The 13,718-nt window shown below is 61.4% G+C and overlaps 2 protein-coding genes across 8 annotated transcripts in view; one reads left to right on the top strand and one right to left on the bottom strand.

The window, feature by feature from the left end:
* The window catches only part of DNAAF1 (dynein axonemal assembly factor 1), a 20,934-nt gene extending 16,725 nt beyond the window's left edge, over positions 1 to 4,209 (top strand). The window contains exons 9-12 of the mRNA XM_082712061.1: positions 500 to 609; positions 1,977 to 2,036; positions 2,829 to 3,189; positions 3,838 to 4,209. Coding sequence (XP_082568187.1) covers positions 500 to 609; positions 1,977 to 2,036; positions 2,829 to 3,189; positions 3,838 to 3,935 — 629 coding nt within the window. The 3' untranslated portion in view covers positions 3,936 to 4,209. The remainder of the gene's footprint in view (positions 1 to 499; positions 610 to 1,976; positions 2,037 to 2,828; positions 3,190 to 3,837) is intronic.
* Positions 2,213 to 13,718, bottom strand: TAF1C (TATA-box binding protein associated factor, RNA polymerase I subunit C). 7 transcript variants are annotated; one of them, XM_082712042.1, is made up of 15 exons: positions 13,546 to 13,712; positions 11,301 to 11,439; positions 9,941 to 10,022; positions 9,659 to 9,756; positions 9,497 to 9,586; positions 9,330 to 9,403; positions 8,494 to 8,732; positions 8,230 to 8,346; positions 8,032 to 8,149; positions 7,869 to 7,940; positions 7,587 to 7,722; positions 7,252 to 7,395; positions 6,187 to 6,361; positions 5,977 to 6,114; positions 2,213 to 5,891 (listed from the first exon to the last, which is right to left on the bottom strand). In XM_082712042.1, exons 2-15 carry the CDS (start codon positions 11,436 to 11,438, stop codon positions 4,918 to 4,920), a joined length of 2,595 nt encoding a protein of 864 aa, XP_082568168.1. In that variant the 5' UTR covers position 11,439; positions 13,546 to 13,712; the 3' UTR covers positions 2,213 to 4,917. The 7 variants fall into 7 exon arrangements, with proteins under 7 accessions (XP_082568168.1, XP_082568169.1, XP_082568170.1 ...); XM_082712043.1 differs by having other exon boundaries at positions 5,977 to 6,111; positions 13,546 to 13,710; XM_082712044.1 differs by lacking the exon at positions 9,330 to 9,403 and having other exon boundaries at positions 13,546 to 13,718.

Raw genomic sequence — 13,718 nt, 5'->3', positions numbered from 1 at the left:
AGATTACAAGAGCACACGTGGGAAGGAGAGACTCCCTGCTGAGTAAAGCCCGATCCCAGGATACTGGATCTCGACCGGGCTGAAGGCAGACAACCCACTGAGCCACCCAGCGCCCCGCCCTTTCACTCTTTAATGGGCCTTCCTGACACTTCCGCCGCTGGCTGCGGGGCAGCTCCTCCTGGGCAGGGCCATGACCCCGGACTCCAGCCCACGGCCCCTCCACCTCCCCAGGTGGCCTTTTCCTCCTCGCCCACCAATCAGGCCTTTTCCCACACCTGCTCCCCGGCTGGTACTTCCATCTTGGAGTCATGGCCAAGTTCCAGCGAGGATGGCGTGCTCCTCTCCCTCTCCTTTCTCTTTAGATGGAACCCTGTCTTAAGCTGGATTCTCGCAGCTTCTGTCCCGGGGGGCTGGCCTCCCTCCGCCCTTCAGCTTGTCAGCCTGACCACTGCACGTGAAGCTCGCCCCAAGGCGAGTAATCTTGTGTTCTTGTCCTTAGAACCGGACCCCCAGACTGTGGCTGCTGGGGGTGCAGCAGGCACGGAGCTGGGTGGAGACGAAGATCTGGAGACCATCAGACTGGAGGTGAAGGAGAAGCTCTGCATCGATGTACGTACGCAGCGGTCTGGAGAGAGGGCTGTGCTCCGCGGCGGGTACCGGTCAGGCAAAAACCCTTCAAGTCCTCGCTAAGCAAAGTGCTCTGTGGCCAATGGGGCCGACCTTCCTGAGCCGGTCAGAATGCACCGCAGACGCTCCGGCCAGACCGGCCTTATAACATGATACCCCCAGGTTCATTCATGTGCATGTTCGAGATCGAGGGGTGCCGGGCCAAATGTCTCCCCTCTAGCCCCCACAAAGCTTGGTTTGTTTTCCCTGAAGTCACACAGCGAAGCAACTCTGTGCAGCGAGCTTTCTGCAGAATTGTTGAGAACAGGACACTTGTCAGCAGGGCTTCCTCCCTCCGCGGTCAGGTGCCTGGCCTCCTGCCGCCCGGCTTCCTTGGGAACACCCCTCCTCCCAGCTCTTCCCGCCTTAGGACTGGTGGCAGGAGCAGGTACAATAGGAGTTCACCCATTTCCTCATGACCCCCAGGAAGCGTACTGGGAGAGTGGGGCCTGAGAAGTGGGGAGACATTGGTCACCCCTCAGCCTCACAGCCGCGGGCAGCCAAGGCTCACTAGGGGCCCCCCCAGAAAGACACCCACAGCCTTGCCCCTCCCTGCCCACTCCCCCGGTAAAGTGCACAATCCCATGTGGCTCAGGAGACACAGACACTGTCAGTGCTCAGAGTGGGTTTCCAGTTGCGGAACCCACACGCGTATCGTTAAGAAACAGCACTGGGACGAGAGAACCAGCTCTGTCTGGGATGACCCACAGAATTCATGGTTCTTATTCTGCCTGGCACCGTTCTAGACAGATCACGTCCTGATGGACTGAACCTTCTGGTAACTCTAAGAGGCCGTAGGCACCATCATCATCCCCATTTCACAGATGAGGAGACTGAGAAACAGGTGAAGCAAGTTGCCCAAGGCTGCATGGCCACGCTGTGGTGGGGCTCCACAGGTCCTCCCTCTAACTGCACAGTGCACCGCCTAATTAACAATAATTAATTAATGCACTGCCCACCCCGCGTGCTGGCTTGGCAGTTGTGGAGGAAGATACAATCGCACAGCCCCAGCACAAGCACTCCCCACCCCGTCTGGGGAGGCCTGGACTACACTCACGTTACACCACGCAGAGGCCTGGGAAACGCCTGTGTGTGGTCTCCCCTATGATGTGCTGGCGGAGTCTTTGATGACCAAGGCATTCCTCCCGACCTCCTCCACCGCCACGGTCCGGGGCACCCGCGCTGAGTGCCCTCGGCTCACCAGAGGACTCCCGCCCCTTCCTCGCCCCTCCTGCACACTCCGCTTGCAAACGACCCTCGCAGGACCTTGTGCCTGTCCCTGACTGACAGGGGCTTATTTGTTCTTCCAGGACCTGCCTGACTTAGAAGATGTGGACGCAGGCGAGCCTCTGGAAGGCCAGGATGATGAGGTCATCAGCCCCGCGTCCCCACCATCAGCCCAGTGTCACTGTCCCTCTGGTCCTGTTAGAAAGCACAGCTCCATGCACGTCAGGTGCCCCCACACCTCTGCACCCCAGGGCCTGCCTCTGCCAAGCAGGTGCAGAGCTGCCCGCTCCCAGACGAAGCACCTGGGTCTTCTGGAACGTACCTACTGGCACTGATTTTTTAATAACTCCTCGTCGTACACGCTCACCAGGGAAATCTTTTCTGTCCTGAGATGGCTGGTGTTTGCTTTTGGGGTGCCTGCCCCGTAGCGACACACACACAGGGAAGGGCAGTGGACAAGGCAGGACTGGGAGGGGTGGTTCTCCTGCATGAATGGGTGCTGCCGGGGCCTGGGTGCGAGGACAGGGCGAGACCATCTCTGGGCAAGAGCTTGTCACTGAGGGAGAAAGTTCACAGCGGCCGACAGTTCCCATGGGGAACTCCCCTCCCAGGAGGCTACGTCCCGTGGAGTGTATGGCGGCCGGAGGCCCAAGCTCCGAGTGCAGCCGACTCACGGCCCCGGGAGCACGTTGGCGAGGCTGGCCCTGATGGAGGGCTGGAGAGGAGCCCTGCTGGAGCGCTCACCACACCTTCAGGGGCTTGGGGACGGCTGGCCACAGGGCATCAGTCCTGCGGCCTCACGTCCCATGGGTGGAGGGTGGGGCTCCCTCAGGCCTTTCTTGTACGTGACAACAGTGTTTTATAGCAGCGCTGGCACTGGGCGTTTTACAGCGACTATCCTGAAAGCCGCAATTTCCACTCATCTTTTTTAACAGATGTGCTTTCCAAAGATCACAGCCGTCTCGAGCTGGAGTGATGACAGTGACCCTGAACTGGACCACTCCTCGCTCCCAGTGCCAGAAGACACCTCTGATGCCCTTTCAAACATATTCGCCATCCCCAGGGACACGTGGAGGACGGCTGAGACGCCCTTCATTGCCATCTGTGACACAGCAGCCAAGAGGGACTCGGAAACCCCAACGGGAGACACCAAGGCCCCACGCCTGCTGATCCAGGAGCTCGCCGGCGAGCCAGCTCCAGGCCAGCCACCAATGCCCCCAACCTGCCATCGGGACGCCCCACTGCCTGCTGCCAGCGAGGACAAGGACAGTGACCTACTTCCAGCCTCTCCCCCAGGTAATGCCACCCTGATTTAAAGACCACAGGGGCCCAGGTCCCCTGCTACCCACCCCGGTGGGGGGAGCAGCTGCTGGGCCAGAGGCCACTCACCACAGACCGCGGAGGCCACTGTGGATCGTGGCTCTGCCCATGGCTGCTGCTGGCCCTGCCGGAGAAGCCGCACAGCTGACCTGCTCCTGCCTGGCCTGACCAGGGCTGCCAATCACCACGGGGGTCTGGAGAACCCGGGTTTTTACCCCCGTCCACACCACCCGATTCTCAGCCTCTCCAGACCCAGTCTTCTGAGGGTGGGCAGGCTCTGGTGACACGAGGACAGGGAGTGTGGGACAAAATGACGGGGACGGCTGGCCTGCGGCTACAGGGCGGCCAGAGCACCCGGCTGGGGGGGACAAGCCACCAGCTGACCAGTCGGCCTGGCCGGGAATTGGAGGCCTGGGCTCATGGCCTGGGAGAGGCACATGGGGGACGTGGGGCAGCGCTCACAGGTAATGGGCAAACGGGGCAGGGCAGCGCAGAGTTGTCGCTGAGCCTCTGCTGAGCCCAGGCGGTTCTGACTCGACACTAGCCGGTGGCCAGGCTCAGTGCCTGACTCAAGGGCAAGCACAGGTCCTGAGAACACAGCTGCCTTCTCTCCTGCCTCCTCAGGTGAGGTCCCTGAAGAGAACGAGGCGCAGGATGAGACAGAGCGCGCTGAGCCCGAGGCGGGTGAAGACCGGGAGGACATTGAGTTTGGCTTGGACTGAAGCCCAAGGTGGCCCTTCCACCCCTAGACTAACGGGGACAGAGAGCCCACAGCTAGGCCCCCCCATGGGACCAGGTCACCCCCTTGGCTGGGCTCCCCTTCCTTCCAAAGAGTCATAGTTCCTGAGAGCACTCGGCGCACACCCCCCCCCATTCACCGACCCCATGCAAGTGTGCACCACCGTGTTGCTGTGCTCAAAGCAGAGTGCGACGTCCCCGGGGTCTCAGGGGTGGAAGTTGTGTAACCGAGCATTACAGGTATTTTAGTATCCGCGTTGAGTCCCCGTGTTACTGGGTCGTTTCACATCCGCGCGAGTCCTGTGCAATTCCTTCCACCAGGTTCCCTGAGAAAAGCAGCAACCTCCACGTGCGAGGAGAAATCTAGAGCAAACGCTGGTGTCTTGGGACATTCTGAGGGCGGGTTTCCTCACAGGGGAGCAAAGTGTTCCACGGAACCACATGCTTCAGAGGAAGGAATGTAGGGGGCGCTGCCGGCCCCAGAAACCCCGTCATTCCCAACCCCGCGCCGCTGCCAGGCTTATTCAGTTCCTAAACGTGGGTTCCAAGTGTCCCCCTCCGCGAAACGTCCGATCACAGTGGGCGCCACTTAACCAATACAGACTGAGCGGCCAGCCCCGGCAGCTCGGACTCCCCACAAGCTCGGTGAGGAGCAGGTGCCCTTCCGTCACCCCGGTATCTTGGGGGGAGGGGGCAATAGCCCCAGCTCCTGGGCAGCACGGCCCACGGTCTCCTGGAGGGAATCCCCATGACACAGCCCTTCAGGACAGGACCACAAGGGCCTACTCAATTTGCCTTCTGGAATGATCTTCTAGCAAAAGCATAAGGAGAGGAAACAACTATCCTGCTGTTCCCGTTGCTCTGGAAACACGCAGGCCTGTGCCCCGGGGACTGTTCTCTTTCCATTTCCCAGCTTCCAACCACAGAAGGCACAGCAGGTCCAGGATGAAGGGCTCCCCCGGGCCCTCAGAAGCCCATGCGCGGCTTCTTCCGCTGGGGCTGAGAGCCAGAGGGGACAGGTGCCCGCTGCCTGGAGGGGGTGGCCCGGAGGCTGGAGGTCTGGGAAGAAGACACGGCGGCACCTCTCAGGGTGGTCCTTCGTGGTGGCAGCTCGGCTGTGCGTTCCTGGAGGGTCTGGGAGCTGGAGGGTGTGGCCTGGAGGCTGGGGCTCTGGGAGAGGGACGAGCAGACACCACGTGGGCTGTCCCCTCCGAGCGGCAGCTTCGCCATGTAGTCGCGGAGAGTCTGCTGCCGCTCTGAGGGGACACCCTGAGCCCATAGCTCCTGAGTCGACTCATGGGAGGGCGGGGTCACTGGTGGTTGCAGCTTGGCTTCGGGGGATGCCCGGTCTGGGCTATGAGGGGGGCTGGTGGCATCCGAGAGACCCAGGCGGCCGCTGAGTGAGGAGAAAGTGCTGGACAGTTGAGTCCGGCGCTTGTGCCGCTTGGGCGGTCTGCTGGGCCCGGAGCTCCGGCCCTGCTGCCTCTCCCACCAGGCGGCCATCTGGCCTTCCCAAGCCGCCTCCAAACGTGCACTGAGCTCGTCCTCCGGGCCCGGCTCGGGGGCAGGGGGTGGCTCCGCAGAGGGGAGTGGGCCCAGGTCCCTCTGCTGCAGCAGCCGCCCTCCAGCCATGGCCGCTCGGAGACCCTCTGGCCCCTTGCACTCCCCTGTCCTCTGCTCCATGCAGCCCAGCAGACGGCGGTGGGAAAAGGTGGGTGCCGCCCACACAGGGGGAGGCGGGGGCACCTTCAGCAGGGCCTTCAGCCATCGGCTGCAGCACGCAGTGGCCTGTGGAGTCCAGGAAGCCGTGGGGGCATGGAGGGTAGCCCCAGGGTCTGCCTGGAGGCGGAGGCGCTGGTGGAAGATATCCCCGGCTGCTGAGAGCCGGAAGAGCGACAGGACTGGCTCGGAAGCCGGGAAAGGGATGGTGGCAGCCAGACCTGGACATGAGAGTGACAGTGACGCCAAGGTCCAGCAGGGCACCCCCGCCCCCCCTCCCGGATGCACTCCCCGGCCCCAGCGCACCTATGGTTGGCGCTTTCAGACGCTCCTGCAGCCGCCACTGACTCTTGGGCTCCAGCAGGGGAAACGCGGAGAGGGAGTCGCTGCTGGAAGGGAGAGACTGGGGGTGCCCCGCCAGCCTGGGTGCAGAGGCCCCCTCTCCTGGAGGAAAGCCAGACAGCTGAGGCCCTGCCCTTCGTCCCGCCCGCCTCCTGCCCCAGCCCAGACTCCTACCTGTAAGGTGTAGCAGCCGCAGGTGCCCGCGCTGGGCGCCCAGGAGCAGCGGCCGGGGGCAGCCGGGCCGTGGCGGGGGCAGCAGCTGGGCCCACAGGGGAGCCGAGGGGAGCTCATGGTTCCACTTCAGCATGGGCACCAAGGGGAGGCGCTCGTCCACCAGGTAGAGAGAAAACTGGGGGCCGATAGGAAATGAGAAGCGTGACCGAGGGAGAACCTGACGGAGGGGGACGAGACAGGGCAGGGGAAGGACGTGATGGTGCGACGCTGGGGGGAGGGACAAGGCCAGACCGAAGGACACTACAGTGGGGGTGAGCGGGGCTTGTAGGGGGAGGCTACGTGCAAAGGCGACTGGGAAGGGGGGGGGTGTGAGCGAGGGGGAGGAACGCAACGGGGGGGGGGGGGGGGACAGCAGCCAAGGAAGGTGATGGGGATGGGTACACGCATGCATTTGTGTGTGTGTGTCAGGTGTGTTTGTGTGTGTGCCTGAGTGTGAAGTCCGCACACCCCAGACGGCCGTGACCGAGGCAGGAGAAAGCATGTGATGGGACAAGCAGCTCCGCGTGGCTCTCAAGAGGAGTTCAAGGCCCGGAGCTATCCCAGCAGCGTGACCGCCCTGATGCCCCTCCCGTCCCCACCAAGTAGCGCCACACGGGGGAAGCTCCCCGGCACATCACTTGGAGTGCCACACGGCAGTGACTCTCAGGAAAGGCGCAGTCTTGTCACGCAGACTGCTACCAGGTCTTCCCTGAAGCTGTGCAACCCTGGGCCCTGTGCTCCAGAGGCGCCAGTTAACAGCCTGGAGTCCTGGCGGGTGGGTGGGGGGCAGCCCCTCGGACCACCTCCCCTTCTCCTGAACACACAGGGAAACTGTGCCACGTAGCACAGACTACTCCCCTGACACCCGTGCCTTTCCTCCTGCACCGTGGGGCCTCCCCACAAGGCCGTTCCCACCCGTCTGTTAGCACACGCCAGCCACAGACTCAACAGAGTCTCCGGATCCGTTTTGCCGGAGCTGTCCTCCTGGACACGGTGCGCCGGGCCGCGGGGGCAGGTGCGGCTCACCTGCGTACAGATGAGATGGAGAGTGGGAAGCAGGGGCTCGGGGCTGCACGCCCCCAGGTACTGGGTCAGCAGGACACGTTCTCCTTTCGGGCATGATGCCTCTGCGCCCCCACGAAAAAGCAGCAGACCACAGCCGGGTGGGCCCTGGGGGAGAAACCCAGGTCAGCCCTCCCACAGCTTGGGGCTGTGGCAAGACTCCGACCAGTCCTCGCCCCGGGCGGGCAAGGCTCATGGCCCTGCCACTCTTCATGCCCTCTGGGGAAGAGGCCCGGCCCCGGCCCTCACCATATCTGCTCTGCCCCACAGCTGTGCCTGTGCCGGTCCCCTCCGCTCACCTGAGTGTCAATAATTTTCACTCCTGTGCGGTCCCCTACAGTCAGCACCCGGGGATGAGCGGTGAAGTCTGCCCAGCGCCAGGAAGAATGGTCACAGAACACAAGGGTCTCAGGGTCCTTGTAGACTTGCTGCAGCCTTGGGGAGACAGACCAGCCATGATGGGGAGATGGGCTGACATGGAGGGGCCCAGGGTCCAGAACACATTGCACAGGGAGCACGGGCTGTGGTTCGGGGGGAGCTGTGTGTGGCGGTGGAGGGTTTTCACAGAAAAGGGGCATTACCCGTCCTGGGGGGTCCACAGACAGACGGCTCCGGAACGGCTGCAGACAGCCAGCTCCCCGGGCAGGTGCGGGCTGTAGGGCACAAGCAGGATCAGCTGACCGCCCCCCCCCAACCTTTACCCACACCCAGCTCCGTGCACACCACCCCAGCAGAGCCCCTCACCTGAGGCTGATCCCAGTGGCCCCCTTCCCGACCTGCAGCACCGGGAGAGGGGCGGGCTGCCCCTGCTTACTGACCTTCCACAGGGCGCAGTGGTAGTCAGAGCGGACAGCCAACAGGGCTGAGGGACGGAGAAGATCAGAGTGAGGGAGCAAGTCAGCAAGGGAGGGAGGCCTGGAGGGAGGTGTCCAAAGGACTCACTTTCCCCTTGCACAGTGCGGGTCACCACCTGCCGGACAGGTCCTCGGAGCTGGATGTGGCCAGGGTCCCTGAGAGCCTGAGCGTCACCGCTTGAGGTCAGACTGACCTCTTGGAAACCTGGGCCTCTGGCTAAGGATAGGTATATGAGCTCTGGTCACTGCAAGTCCCCCAACATCCTGCCAGTCTCCGGGACCAGGCCGAGAGCACCCCCTCCGCCACAGAGAGCCGCCTCTACCCCGTCATCGCCCCCCTGAGAAAGGATACAGAGCTTGTCTAGAGCACCTCCTGCAGGGTAGACCAACTGTCCCACCTGGGGCGTCCTCCCGGGCACCCAGGCCAAAGCGCCCCCGGTGAACGCGTCGTCCAGGAGCAGCTGCTCCCACCGCACGGCCAGCTCCTCGTGCAGCAACTCCCCCAGGAGGCTGGCCACTGACTTGCCCAGGACGGGGCCCCCGAGGATGGAGAAGCGGCGCTGTCGGTAGCTGAGGAAAGCCCAGGGGCAGCTGGGGACGAGGCAATGGCATGAGGATCAGGCGGCAACAGTGACCGAGAGGAGGACTAGGTCCCATCCCGAGAGAGGCCAGGCCAGCAGGTGCGCGCGTTTGTTTGTTTTTAGTTAACCTAGAATTTCTTCCTTCGGAAAGCGATTCCACCCTCTTCCCTGCTGCAAGAGTGGTCCGAGGTCACCCCTGGCCGCGGTGATCGGCTCATGGAGGAGCCAGACACCCAGGCCACGCCAACCACACCTTTCCCAGGGCTTTGGGTAGTGCCTCAAGAAAAACACTAGCTTCTTCCTTGAAGTCATAAGCCATCTCACGGCCCCTTAGGAATAGTTCGTCCAGGAACTGAGCCAAGCAAAGCCAAGTGAAGGAGAAAAGAAAGAGACAGAGCCCTAGTCATGTTATTCCAACACCTAGATGCAGCCAAACCTGCAGTTCATAAATCGAATTCCCTCTTCCACTTAGAGTTTGGTGCGAGGAACTGGAGCCCCTGACCACATGGGGCAGAGAAACACCGTGAGGGGAACCTGGACCCCCCTGGCTGCTTCCACATCACCCCAGCTAGGCCTCCCAGCCCGTCCTTTCTCACTAGCCACTTGCCCCCAGGGCTGGTGTCCACCGAGGTCCTGGAGTAGGCTCTTCACACTGACCACTGTCTTCTTCTTAGAACGGCTCTGTGTGGAAAGGCCTTGTCAAGCTCGCACATCCGAGGTTACCCAGACAAGAAGTGGGGCGTCCCCTCTCCTGGCGGGGCAGAGGTTACTCACCCGTGCTCCCTCCAGTTTGAAATTCTCCAGCATCAGCTTCCCCAGGGGTGCAAAGGCTATGTCCCCATGGTCCCACAGGAAGCGGCTGAGCTGCGGGAAGGGAGGCTGGGTCACCACGCACAGCCCCCGCCACCCAGCACTGCCCGCTGTGGGGCTACTCACCTGTTCCGTAACGTCCAGCACGGCTCGGGGCTTCCTTCGGAATGTGAAACCTCCCCGGAAAAGCAGGTCCTGGGCAGTCACCCCAGGGTCCCAGGGATCTGACGGAAGAATGAGGCCGGAGAAGGGGTTTGTTCAGGAACCGGAGAGGCCTCACAGGTGGGGGTAGGTGTCCTAGGTGACTGAAATTCACCAGCAGGGAGGGAAGGCCTCTGTGGGGGAGGCGGGGGACAGAAGGGACTCGGGGAACAGCTTGGAAGGAGCCCCAGGAACCAAGACACTTACCAGGACCAGGAGGCAGCAGAGGAAGGGGCCCGGGGGTCTCTGGCTCCCAGAGCAGCTGCGTGGCCATGTGCGGCGCCCCATTCTGAAGAAACACAAGCCCAAAAGGAACACAGTGAACACAGCCCCAGGCCAGGCGCACACTTTTTAAAAAAAAAATTTTTTTTTTTAAAGATTTCATTTATTTGACAGACAGAGATCACAAGTAGACAGAGAGGCAGGCAGAGAGAGAAGAGGAAGCAGGCTCCCGCCAAGCAGATGTGGGGCTTGATCCCAGGACCCTGGGATCATGACCTGAGCCGGAGGCAGAGGCTTTAACCCACGGAGCCACCCAGGCGCCCTGGGGCGCACACTTTTAAAAATTCTTTTTGTTTTTTAATTTTAATTTTTTAAATTTTTAAATTTATTTTTATTTTATTTTATTTTAATTTTTACTTTAAGTAGGCTCCACGCCCAACATGGGGCTTGAACTCACGACCCTGATGTCAAGAGTTGCATCCTCTACCGACTAAGCCAGCCAGGTGCCTCTTGGTTTACCTTTAATGCATAAGCACATATCTTACTAACTCATCGGTATAACAATCATCGCTGCTTTACTGGTGAAGAAGTGGAGGCACCAGGAGGCTCGCTCCAGGAAACAGCTGGTTAAGAGAAGGGGCTGGGAGCCTGGGCCAGTCCCTACCTCTGAGCTGCAGCTCCCCCCAGCCCTGTGCCATCACTGGCTGACCCAAGAACCGCCTGATTCTCACATCCACTCAGGAGACCTCATGGTTACTGACTGGGGGGAGCCCACAGGCCACTCTGCTCCCCAGCGCTGGGCTCGTCCAAGACCACTCAGCTCCGACACTCGGGGGTACAGGAGGCAGCGAGCTGGGCTCCCAGAGGGGACCGAATGGACATTAAACCCTTCTTCATCGGGGACCCTCCCCTCTGCCGGGCATCACCCTTAAGCAGCCTGTCTCCAAGTGGGAGCCAGATGGCTTAGGCCTCCAGGGAAAGCCCCTTGTCCCTCGTGTCTGGGGAGGCCTCTCCTCGCCTCCTGTCTCCTCACCACCACTTTCTCCCCACTCTGCTCCGTGAGCCTCCTCTGGGTTTCGGGCAGTGCTCTTGTCCCACAGGGTGATGATTTTATCCTTTGGTTGTCTGTCCTACTGGACTAACCCTAAGGCCCCCAAAGGCAAGGGATGCCTCTGACTCACGCTGGATTTCCGAGGCCTAATGAGGCTCCCCCTTCCCCACGTGCACTGCAGGGGCTCAATAGTGAGCATCTGCCGAGCAAAGGCAGGAAAGGAAGACCGAGGAAGAGGCGGCCGCTGCGCTCTGGAGAGAGGGGCCTCAGCCAGGGCTCCCCCCGGATCTTCACCTCAGAGTTGTCGGGCGGGGACTCCGGCAGCATCAGGGCGTCCCTCCAGCTACACATGAAGGACAAGTCAGGGACATTACTCAGACCAAGGGGGCCAGCCATGAACAGTGTGGGTCGAAGGGAGCTGGGGAAGTCCATCCTGGAAAACAAGAACCACACAGCACGTCTTCTCAGAGGTTTGAACCTGAGCATGCCTTCCAGGGTTTCTGGGAGAGGAAGAACTGCCCTAACAGGGCTGTATTTTGAATTTTATTTCAGAAAGATAATAAAGAATAAATAAAGACACAGCCTACTGCCAGATATTAATAAGTGCTCAATTAAAACCAACCAGCCAACCAGGAGGCAGGGGAGGGCAATGTGACAGGCAGCGGCAGCCAGGGAAAGCCTCGCTCAGGAGGGGGCATTTGGCACAGCCTGAACCTAAGGAAGAAAAGAACAGTGCAGACAACGGGAACGAGGGGTCCTGCCAGAATGAAGAGCAAGTACAAAAGTCCTGGGGCAGAACAGTGTGTGAGAAACAGCTGGGAAGCCAACAGAATGAATGAGGGGGAGCACGGGAGGGAGGAGATGTAGTCAGATACGTGGTGTGGGGGCGGCTTCTACTGTGGCTCTCAGCCCCACCTGTAGCTACCCTATTACAACCACTGGTGGGGAAATGATGCACCCTCCACCCCAGGCTGCTCTCCCCAAGAGCAACTCAAGTTCCCCCCAAACCAGGACAGTCTTCTTCCTCTGTCTTCCCATGGTCAAGTATAGTACCTTGTGGGAAATGCAACTGACCCTGTGTTGAATAACAATAAATTTATGTCAAAGGAAAACAAAATAGAATAAATTTACATCCAGGGGTTGTGCCAGATTCAAACTGCTCAAGAAAAATAAGCAGCCGCGCCCTCCCTCTTCTTCCACTAACCACAAATGTAACAGCAGTGGTCACTTCCTGAGCACCAGCAGCTGCCCCAGACGGACCACCTGTTTTATTCGTCCGTTGCCCCTGTTCCGGAGCTCTGGAAACGGAAGCTCAGGGAACAGCAACCCCCCACCAAGGCCAACAGCTTGGTCCCCCATCCAATTCAAAGTCCAAGTTCTGAACCCCTCCGCTGCCATGCATCCACAAGGAAGCAAGCATTAGCAGGAGTCTCGGAAACCAAAAATCTCTTTCCCTTGGAACTGCCACTGCATTTTATCAACCTATTCTGATAAATAAACTTATCGTTTCATTCCGCACACGCAGATACTGTCGGACCGCGCAGGACACCCGTCCCCCAGTAAAAGCCAGTAAATACTTCTCAAACGATCGAACGTGCGAAGCTCATGGCCCACCAGCCTCACCCTAACGGCGGCCTCTATGTATAACCTCATCTCTTTGGTGAGACGGGGCGCTCTCCCAGGGCAGGGGCCGTATCTGATTCATTCCTGAGTTCCGAAGGTGGGCGGCTGCCCTCACTCTCTTGGCCAAAACGGAACAGGAGAGGGCGGTGGCACGAACCCAGGAGGCGCTCCGTGAATCCTTCTGCCGCGTCCTGACTGCGGCGCGGCCGCACCCCCGACAAACCCACGTGCGCCCGTCTCCAGCTCACCTCCGCCCCCCCCCCCCTTGCGCCCGGGCTCCAGTCCCACTGACCTCCTCCGGGACTGCCCCATCGGCAAACCCTCTCTCGGTTCCGAATGGACGCCGGCACCCTTCCCACCCACCTACAAAATCCTACCCATCCTTCAGATTTCCAGACAGCAGGCCTCCCGCGGCTCCTCGGCCCAGCACCTTCGCCTTCCCCCAGAGCCCGCACGGCGGCGTGGGATTCGATGCCGAGGGCCCCCAAACCGCTCCCGCAGCCCCCATGGGGAAGGGGCTTCCTCTCTTCCCACCAACCGGGACTTACGCATCGAACGGGAAGACCCAGAAGGGAGTGAGCCTCACACCCAGCCGGGCAGGCAGAGGGCGCCGGTGGAGCTCCCGACCCCCGAAAAGCCCCTCGACGAAGCAGCCTCTCTTCGCGCCCTCACCTCCGACCACCGCGGGGGACCCGCGGGGACCGCTGCGTGCCGGGCAGCCGCCGCCACGCTTTGCGCTGGTGGGGGCCTCCGGCTGCGTGGCGCAGGAGCTGACGACCCGCCGTGCAGCTGTGGGGCCACCTGTGCCAACGTCACACAGCGCGCAGCCCGCGGACCCGCGCACACGCCAGGCCCGAGCTCCGCGCCAGGCCCGGGGACTCCCCCTCCCTGCCCTCCCCGCGGCGCGCGCGCTTACGTGGCCCGGGCGCCGCGGTGCTCGTCGGGGACTGGGAATTCCACGGGACGCTCGGCCGACCCACGAGCCACGAGCCACGAGGGAGCGGGCCAACGACACCCCGCCTCCGGGGCAGGGGATGGAACGAGAGGGCGAATTAACGGTCTTCCGGGCAGGACCGGAAATGCTCCCTC

This window comes from Mustela nivalis (assembly GCF_964662115.1).
Source record: "Mustela nivalis genome assembly, chromosome: 18".
NCBI lineage: Eukaryota > Metazoa > Chordata > Mammalia > Carnivora > Mustelidae > Mustela > Mustela nivalis.
Note: the sequence above shows the minus strand (reverse complement) of the source record. Positions and strands in the feature narration are given on the sequence as shown.

What these genes read in the sequence shown, in the direction of transcription:
- TAF1C (XM_082712039.1), bottom strand. Translation starts at nt 11,438, where the DNA reads ATGGACTTCCCCAGCTCCCTTCGACCCACACTGTTCATGGCTGGCCCC. An exon ending in TCTGCTGCCTCCTGGTCCTG is followed by an intron (nt 9,757 to 9,940) that starts GTAAGTGTCTTG and finishes TTCTTCCGTCAG; the next exon opens with ATCCCTGGGACCCTGGGGTG. An exon ending in TGAAAATTATTGACACTCAG is followed by an intron (nt 7,396 to 7,586) that starts GTGAGCGGAGGG and finishes TTTCTCCCCCAG; the next exon opens with GGCCCACCCGGCTGTGGTCT.